Raw genomic sequence first — 9,261 nt, 5'->3', positions numbered from 1 at the left:
GAGAGAGAGAGAGAGAGAGAGAGAGAGAGAGAGAGAGAGAGAATGTGCATGTGACGTGTGTGCACCCACAAGGAAGAGGATATTGTGTGCCCCCTTCTGTGGCTCATTTATTTCTTTGCAGCAGGGTCTCCCTCTATACCTAGGGCTCAAGTCTCCACTAGGCTGGAAACCAGCAATCCCCAGTTGTTATTATTTCTGCTCCCACTGGAACTAGGGTTATAGGCATTTAAATATTCACTGGCTTGTGCCGTGGGTGGTAGGATCTAAAGTCCAGTCCTTGTGATTGTGGAGCAAGTACTCTTAATTGCTAAGCCATCTTTCCAGAGCACAGTCCTCCCCCGACCTTGGACACCCCCTTTCTCTAAAGAGTGTTTCATAAACATGCCAGGCAGTGGTGGCACACTGTGAAAAATCCCAGCACTTAAGAGGCAGAGGCAGGTGGACCTCAGAGTTCTAGGCCAGTCTGGTCTACAGAGCGATTTCCAGGATAGTCAGGGCTACACAGAGAAGCCCTATCTTGGGGGAAAAAGTTTCATCATCAAAGGCTGGGACTGGTGCGGGAAGATCAGAACTCAAGGCTAGCCTGAGTTTCATACCTAATGCTAAGACAACCTCAGCTCCGTGGTGAGACTGTGTCTCAAAACAATAACAGTAAAAGAATGCGTGATCTGAGCCCAGGATCAGGTTTCTGTGCAATGATGCAGCCGAGTCCCCCTAAGCTGCTCACAGTCACTCACAGCCACTCTTGTTAAGAGGCTGTTTTGTGAGCCCACTGGAAACGTGGGGCTGGTAAGCAATCAAGCACCGCCACCCAGTTTGAAGCAGGGTCCGACAATCCTTCTGCCAAGCCATGTGTCTCTATAGGCTGAGAAGCCTCGAGTTTCTTGGCAAATACTCTGGAATTGAATTAAATACCATCAGAGACCCGTCCACACACGGCCCCCCACCCCCTGTGTGCAGCTGCATCCTGAGGCCTGTTGCCCTTCCACATAAGCCTGGCCTGGATTCCCAGGTGCCCCAGAAAGGAGTCTTCTGGCCCTCCTGTGGCTATGCTTTGCTTCTTTTTTGTTTGGAGCTGTGTAGCAAGCCCAACATTTTCCTCTGTGGTTTTGGTGCCAGGGCTTGATGGTTACATCTCTGAGCACGCAGTGGCTCACCAAAGGGGTATTCACCCCATGGCCAAGAGCAAGCAATAGAGCCCGTGAAAATCTGGCTTCTCGTCCAGGACTGTGATGTTCCCAGGTTCTCAGCTTCCTTCTTAGACCCTGGGCCTCTAATAGTTGCACTGCCAGCCACAACACTCTGCCAGAAGCCTGCAGGCTGTTTGGAGTGGCAGTGAGGGCTGAGGGTTGGGGCAGGTTTGTTGCCTGTGTTCAGCAAGACAAAGGGCACACAGGCATAGCAAAGATGCTATTCCCATCACAGGCCCGGACAAGTGTGGAGAGGGCCACTTTTAACTACTTGTTCTTGTTGGAAAGCTGTCCCCTCCTTGGCTGATGGCTGGCTGCTGCTTGCTGCCTGCTGCTGGGCACAAGTGCTTCCCTCCCTTCCTGAGTCAGCTGGTTAAGGTCTCATTGCAGTCCAAAGATGTCAGGTCTTTATTGGGATTACCAGGTTGTCCCCTGGGGTCTGGCAAGAGACTAAATGTCCCTCTATCAACCACCTTTGTCATAACATGAACCTTTCTAGGGCTCAGGGTTCCTACAGGTCCACAGGGGCTCGTGGGACTATAATGAACCCATTTCTTTTGCTGGGCAGCTCTGGTTTGAACCAGTCATTCCTGAATCATTTCATCTCTTGGGCCTGGGGGACGTGAAAGAACTCTGCAATTAATTTGGTTTGGATTTAATCACCTTATCATACTTTTCTTTTTATAGCTTAAACTTTGGAACAAATACCGAGTCTCCAACATTCCATCGCTAATATTCCTAGACGCCACCACAGGGAAGGTTGTGTGCAGGAATGGGCTCCTGGTGATCCGAGATGATCCGGAAGGTAAGGCTTGGGTATGCCCGACTCCCCCACCTCTCTGCTCTAGCCCCTCCTGGACCTCAGTACTAATGAAGTAAAGTAGGTTTACATGGCTAGAGAATATTGTCTTGATAAAATTACTGTATTCTCCAGGTCATGGTTAAGAGTTTTAAAGACTCAGAATTTCCCTCCAGGGGACATTAATTCTTGGTCCAAAGCAGATGGGATCAGGGAAGGAATGTTCAGCTCTGAGGACTGGGGAGGCTGTTGGGAAGCAGCAAGAACCCAGCTACCAACACTAGTGTTATTTCAGCATCCGCAGCCGCCTTAGCAAGAAGGGGTCTGCTCACTGTGTGTGTGTGTGTGTGTGTGTGTGTGTGTGTGTGTGTGTGTGTGTGTGTGATTCCTCTTTAAAAATACCATTTATCTGGGTATGGTGATATGTACCTTAAATCCCCAGCACTCAGGAAAACAGAGACAGATGGATTTCTAAGACCAACCTGGTCTACATATCAAGTTCCACACTCGCCAGGGATACACAATGAAACCCTGTCTCGATGGAAACAAAAAATATGCACAGAAAGGAGAGGGCTGAAGGCCCAGGAGGCACCTCCTGCCAAGCCTGATAGCCTGGGCTCTACTTCTAGAACCACCATGGTGGAAGGGAGAGAACCAACTTCCTCAAGCCGCCCTCTGACCTCCACATACACGAGATAGAAGTAAATAAAAAGTAAAACCCTTTACCAAAGGGTTCCAGGATGTGCAGCAGGCACTTTTGCCTGTCTGGCAATCCCACTGGCTCTCCCCAGTGAGTTCTAATGTGCATTTGCAGTTAAGAGTTGTGATGGGGCAGGATGGAGCTGAATCCCTCCTCGGTAGTACTAAGGCAGAGGACTAGACCTCCTAGATCCTGTCCTCCATTGGTGTGGGAACAGCAAGACTTCAGAGTTTCAGGTTTTTCAGATTTGGGGATGTTTGCATATATATCTTACCAGATGAACATTCTTTTTTTTTTTCCCAAGACAGGGTTTCTCCGTGTAGCCCCCCCTGGCTGTCCTGGAACTCACTCTGTAGACCAGGCTGGCCTTGAACTCAGAAATCCGCCCTCTTCTGCCTCCCAAGTGCTGGGATTAAAGGTGTGCGCCACCACTGCCAGGCAGAAACTTTTTGCTTTTATTTATTTATTTTCCTTTTGAGCCAAGATTTTACTGTTTGCCCAGGCTACCTTGAAACTTGCTATGTAGCCCAGAGTGCTCCAATCTGTGCCGTTTCCTGTCTCAGCCTCTCAAGTGCTGAGTCCTGAAATCTGAAATTTCATGACTGTCAAAAAACAGTTTGAATCTGCCAGGTGGTAGTGGCGCATGCCTTTAATCTCATCATGTGAAAGGCAGAGGCAGGAGGATCTCTGTGAGTTGAGCAAGTTCCAGGACAGCCAAGATTACACAGAGAAACCCTGTCTTGAATGCCTCTCCCCACCCAAGTTTGGATTTCAGGAGGATTCAGAATGTTCCACCGTGTCACCCAGCAAAGTATCCATCTCTGTATTGTTCTCTTGGCCTCAGGGGTGAGTGCTCTGACTTGCCTGGTGCAGTTTAAGTCCCAGTTCCTGATGGCCTTGCTCATGCTGACCTGACGGCCAATGGCTGTGTACTGGGAAGTCTCCCCAGAACACCTTCCCTCTTGCTCTGGAGGAATAGAGTTAAAAGGTCTCCACTGCTGCTTTACTGAGTCAACTGGAGGATTCATACCTGGTCTCTCTCTCTCTCTCTCTCTCTCTCTCTCTCTCTCTCTCTCTCTCTCTCTCTCTCNCACACACACACACACACACACACACTCAGAGCTGGATCTGGTAGTGCATACCTGAAGCCCCAACATTCTGGAGGCTAAGAAGATTCTGAGTTCAAAGCCAACTTGAGCTACTCTCAAAAAATGGAAATCAAGGCCATTGTGGTAGTGCACATCTTTTTCTTTTCTTTTCTTTTTCTTTTTCTTTTTCTTTTTTTTTTTTTTTTGGTTTTTCGAGACAGGGTTTCTCTGTATAGCCCTGGCTGTCCTGGAACTCACTTTGTCAACCAGGCTGGCCTGGAACTCAGAAATCTGTTTGCCTCTGCCTCCCGAGTGCTGGGATTAAAGGTGTGCACATCTTTAATCCCAGTACTCGGGAGGCAGAGGCAGAGAGGCAGAGGCAGGTGGTGCTCTCTAAATTAAGGCCAGGCTGATCTACTTCCTGAGATCCAGGTTAGTCAAAGATACATAGTGAGAACTTAGAGAGAAAAAACAACAAACCAGAGACAGATACAGAGAGAGATTGAGATTTCCTGTATAGAAGGATTGCCGTTTATAAGTATCAGAATATTTTGAGCTCACACCCCACCCACTCCCAAGATCATTAACATGGCCAGCCCAGCAACCAGACTCCATAGAGTTTTGTATTCTCTGGTTTCCGGGTGGGCTTGGCCACCTGCATTTTTAACTGGACTCTCATCCCTGGCCCCTCAGGCGATTTTGAGGCAGTGGGCCGTGGACCACCCTGTGAGAAAATAATGTGTTGAGCTGGGAACATGTTAGTTTCTCTCCCTGATGGGAGTCCAAGTGTCATCAAAATGCTGACCATCTGGGTTTTGTGGATTTTCATTTTTATTATACTTCGGTCCTTTCCCTAGGCCCCAACCCTGGCCTGTTGCTTTAGAATCTCTAAGGGTGTGGCCCAGCAGCATTGAACTTGAAAAATCCCACAGTGGGTTCTAACATGCATTCAGGGCTGGGAACCGTGTGGCTGCAGGTTGAAAATGGATTGCTATCTGAGTGTGATCCAACATAGGTACAGCAGACCCAGACATGTCTGTCAGTCACCGAGGTGGTCTGCTCTGGCCTGGTCTCTCCATTCTTGTTTCTGCATCTAGAGAGAGGCCTTCTCATCCCCTGGGCCCTGCCTAGGAGGTAATGAGGCTATCTGTGCCACAGTTGAGTTTTCCTTTTGTTTTTCATTGTTTTAGATTATATTTTCTTTTTGTTTCTGTTTTTTGTTTTTTGCTCTTTCAAGACAGAGTATCACTTTGTATAGCCCTGGTTGTCCTGGAACTCACTCTGTAGACTAGGCTGCCCTCAAACTAACAAAGATCTCTGCCTCCTGAGTCCTGGGGTTAAAGGCATGAATCACAACTACCCAGCTTTTAAATTATATTTTTAAAAAACTTACTGTGGAGCAGGTTGTGGTGGCGCATGCCTTTAATCCCAGCACTCTGGAGGCAGAAGCAGGGAGATTTCTGAGTTCAGAGCCAGCCTGGGCTACAAAGTGAGTTCCAGGACAGCCAGGGCTATACAGAGAAACCTGTCTCGAAAAAAAAAAAACCAACCAAACTAACAAAAAAATCTTACAGTGTGTGTGTTTGTGTGTGTGTGTGTGTGTGTGTGTGTGTTGGCACACACATGCCCCAGCATAGGTGTGGTGATCAGAGGATGCTCCTTCAGAATCTCTTCTCTCCTTCCTTTACACATCCCAGGGGCCTGGCTCTAGACACCTACTCATGGAAGGGACTCCCTAGGTAGCCAGAGTTCTTTTGTTTCTGCATTGGTTGCAGATCCTATGGCTGAGCTCATAAGTTCTGTATGGTGACACAATTGTGCCTAGAGTTCTGGAGACTCCCAGGTCCCAGGCCGTCCTAAAGAGCCTTGACGTTCACACCCTCTGTGGCCTATCTGTTTCAGGTCTGGAATTCCCTTGGGGACCTAAACCCTTCCGGGAAGTTATTGCGGGGCCCTTGCTTAGAAATAACGGGCAGTCGCTGGAGAGCAGCAGCCTGGAGGGGTCTCACGTGGGAGTCTATTTCTCTGCACACTGGGTGAGTGTTTGGCCTCTCCTGGGTTTAGACAGAAGGGAACAGCAGAGTCACCTCTGTGCTTGAGGACTTGGCCTCTGGGCTGGGAGGCTCTGGTGGAAGTTCCCTGGCCTTGCCTTTCCTTGCTTGTTGATGACAGAAAATGCTCATGCTGTCAGTGATGATGGCAACCAGGATACAGCCTCTCCTTAGCCATCTATCCACCTAGACAGGATTTCTCAGGCTCCGAAAGCGGAGGGATCTCTTTGCCGCCTCCTGCAGGTAGCCTAGGCTGGGCCTCGGCTGTGCATACTGATTACCTTGAAGAGACAAAAGCTTACTTCTGTCTCTCAGATAAATTGGGTTTGGCCATCCCAGACCTACCCAGGTCTTCTCACCTGGCGTCCATTGGCAAATGGCTAGAGGTAGAGAAGACATGTCACATGGCAAGGGCTCTTGTCTTTCAGTGTCCACCCTGCCGAAGCCTTACCAGAGTGCTGGTGGAATCCTACCGGAAGATCAAGGAGGCAGGCCAGGAGTTTGAGATCATCTTCGTTAGTGCAGACAGGTACGATGTGTCCTTGAAGGGTGGGCTTACACCACTTTTCCAGTAACGGCTTACACAGGTGTCTTTGCCTCATATGTCTTCCTCAGTGTAGGCTGTGGAGAAGGGTCGGGGAAGATAGCTCTAAGATATTAGCTGAGGTAAACCTTCCTGCAAACACTGAGGCCCTTCCCAGTGCACTGTAGTGTCAGTGGAAATCAAGATGCATTTTTGGTTCAGCTTTCTAGATTGTGAGGGAAATACAGGGCGGAGGATGGAGACTGGCACCATGTGACTGTGTGTTTGCATGGATCTGGTCATGTACTTTGTCTAGGACTTCATCAATGCACGTGGATAAGAAATCACATAAGCAAGGAGTGTAGTTTCCCAGGGCCCTGTCCCTCTAAGCCTCGGGTGTCCCCGCTTCTCCTCATTCCATCTCAAGAAGCAGTCTTCAGCTTAGAAACCCCAGCCAAGATTCAGACTGAGAGAGCAGGAGCTTCTACTAGGCCCTGGTCACAGAAGACTCTCAAGATGCCACACTGCAGCTTTGACATCGTACTTCCTGTGCTGTCTGTTGTCTCATGGCCCCAACCCATAATTCCCTGTCTCAGTGCAAGGGACCTGAGACCAGCTTGAAGACCTCTAAAGCTTTGTTTTAAACAGCACCACTTTTATTGAAACACAGCTTCTATATAAATAAATTGCATCTGTTTTGGGTTTTTCCATCCAGTGAGCTCTGCCCTATGTGTTTACTGTGTCATTATTGTCACCCAATCAAGATACAGAGCATTTCCATCACTGCAAGGTTCCTTTGTGCCTTCCCTGGTCATTGTACATAGCTCAGCCCTAACGTGCTTTCTATAACTAGAGCATATTCTCTTTCCCTGTTGCTTCTCAGTGTATAGTCATAGGTGTAGGCTTGGTGCCTACTGTGTAGTTCCTTACACACCACACATACACAGGGAACACAACTGTGGTGTGTGTCCAGGCCTGCTGTAAAAGTCAAATGTGGTGGGGCTGGAGAGATAGCTCTGTGGTTGAGAGCACTGACTGCTCCATCAGAGGACCAGAGTTCTCACTCTAGCACCTACACCTCTAGGGAGCAGCTCACAAACACCGAACACCCATAACTCTAGCCACAAGGGGTCCAGTGTCCCTTCCTGGCTTCCCCCACTCTGCCCCAACCCCTACACAGAAACACACACAGACAAGTGCACACAAATCAAATCAAGTCTTTACCAAAAAAAAAAAATCAAATGTGTCCACGCTGATGTTGTATTGGGCATAGGTAAAATTGGTAGGAAGCATGGCCTGGCTGTCTTTTTAGTTTGGGAGCCACCTGGTGGATGGAGTCATTTGCTTCTTGATGAGCAGCTTGGGGCCAGAGGAGCTAGGCTAGGAACCCCAACCCGATAGGAGCCAGTACAACTTGATAATATGGGGAAGGACCAAGTGGAGATGCACACAGGGTGAAGACATTTTCTCCGCCTCTTTCTGCAGGTCAGAGGAGTCTTTCAAACAGTACTTTAGTGAGATGCCGTGGCTCGCTGTCCCCTACACTGATGAGGCCCGGCGGTCTCGTCTCAACCGACTGTATGGAATCCAAGGTAGGAGTCCCAGGCCTGGACTCTTGTGCGGCCTGGATGGAAACCTGCCCACCTGGGCTCTCCACAGCCCTGGCCTCCTTTTAGGCAGAGAAAGAACATCTCAGAAACAGAGCATGGGAGGCAGGGGCAGGCGGTGTGTTAGTTCTATGCCAGCCTGAGCTACATGGGGGACTGTTTCAGAAGGACCAAAGCCAACAAACAAACAAACAAACAAACAACTAGGCTTTGCTTTTGTGAGTGTTCATGTTCCTGACATTGGGCCAGGCAGTCGTGGCGCATGCCTTTAGTCCCAACACTCAGGAGGCAGAGATGGGTAGATCGCTTTAAGTTTAAGGCATGTGTCTACAGAGTAAGTTCTAGAACAGCCAGGGCCACACAGAGAAACTCTGTCTCAAAAAATTGAAACAAAAACAAAATAATTTTTTTTTTAAAATTTGGGGGCTGGGGACTGGAGAAATGGCTCAGTGTTTGAGGGGTTGACTGCTCTTGCATATCTTGCATAGGGCCTGGTTCATTTCCCAGAATTCATGTCATGAGGCTCATGTCGACCTGTAACCTCAGCTCCAGGAAGTCTCACAGCCTCTTCTAGTTTCCTTGGGTGTACACACACACACACACACACACTCACTCACATACACACAAATACACACACACACGTGTAAACATACACAAGCACACACACATACTTTTTAAAGTAAAATAAATCGTTTTTTAGGTTTTTCGAGACAGGGTTTCTCTGTGTAGCCCTGGCTGTCCTGGAACTCACTTTGTAGACCAGGCTGGCCCTGAACTCAGAGAGATCTGCCTGCCTCTGTCTCCCAAGTGCTGGATTTAAAGGCGTGCACCATCAACGCCTGGCTCTTGGGGTGAATTTTATGGTGTGTAACATGGCTGGCACCTCATTACAGTGATTGCGTTGGAGGTTTGGGTGGGGTGGGCTTGTTGTTTTAAGTACTTGTTCTGGTAGGAAGAGCTACTTCTCATCTCCTTTCCTAGTGGCTCTGACATGACTGGCCCGTGAAGCACATACTGCCTAGTCCCTAGACCAGAGCTCTCTCCCAGGCCCCTTGTCAGACAGACTAAAGGGGAACCTTGGGTTCTATCACTTGGGGTGCTTGAGCCTCTGTTCCTCCTCTGCAAGTCACACATGATGAACCTCTGACAGAAAATCGCTAAGAGCCGGGCGGTGGTGGCGCACGCCTTTAATCCCAGCACTTGAGAGGCAGAGGCAGGCGGATTTCTGAGTTCGAGGCCAGCCTGGTCTACAGAGTGAGTTCCAGGACAGCCAGGGTTACACAGAGAAACCCTGTCTCGAAAA

At 49.0% G+C, this 9,261-nt stretch overlaps 1 protein-coding gene across 1 annotated transcript in view; it reads left to right on the top strand.

Moving 5' to 3' along the window:
* Positions 1-9,261, top strand: part of Nxn (nucleoredoxin) — a 141,470-nt gene that overhangs the window by 119,292 nt on the left and 12,917 nt on the right. Inside the window, exons 2-5 of the mRNA XM_021176436.2 lie at positions 1,878-1,995; positions 5,680-5,813; positions 6,257-6,357; positions 7,837-7,943. Coding sequence (XP_021032095.1) covers positions 1,878-1,995; positions 5,680-5,813; positions 6,257-6,357; positions 7,837-7,943 — 460 coding nt within the window. The remainder of the gene's footprint in view (positions 1-1,877; positions 1,996-5,679; positions 5,814-6,256; positions 6,358-7,836; positions 7,944-9,261) is intronic.

The sequence above is a fragment of the Mus caroli genome, chromosome 11 (genome assembly GCF_900094665.2).
Source record: "Mus caroli chromosome 11, CAROLI_EIJ_v1.1, whole genome shotgun sequence".
In the NCBI taxonomy this organism is placed as follows: domain Eukaryota; kingdom Metazoa; phylum Chordata; class Mammalia; order Rodentia; family Muridae; genus Mus; species Mus caroli.
The sequence above is the reverse complement of the archived record's forward strand: the minus strand, read 5'-3'. Positions and strand labels throughout refer to the sequence as shown.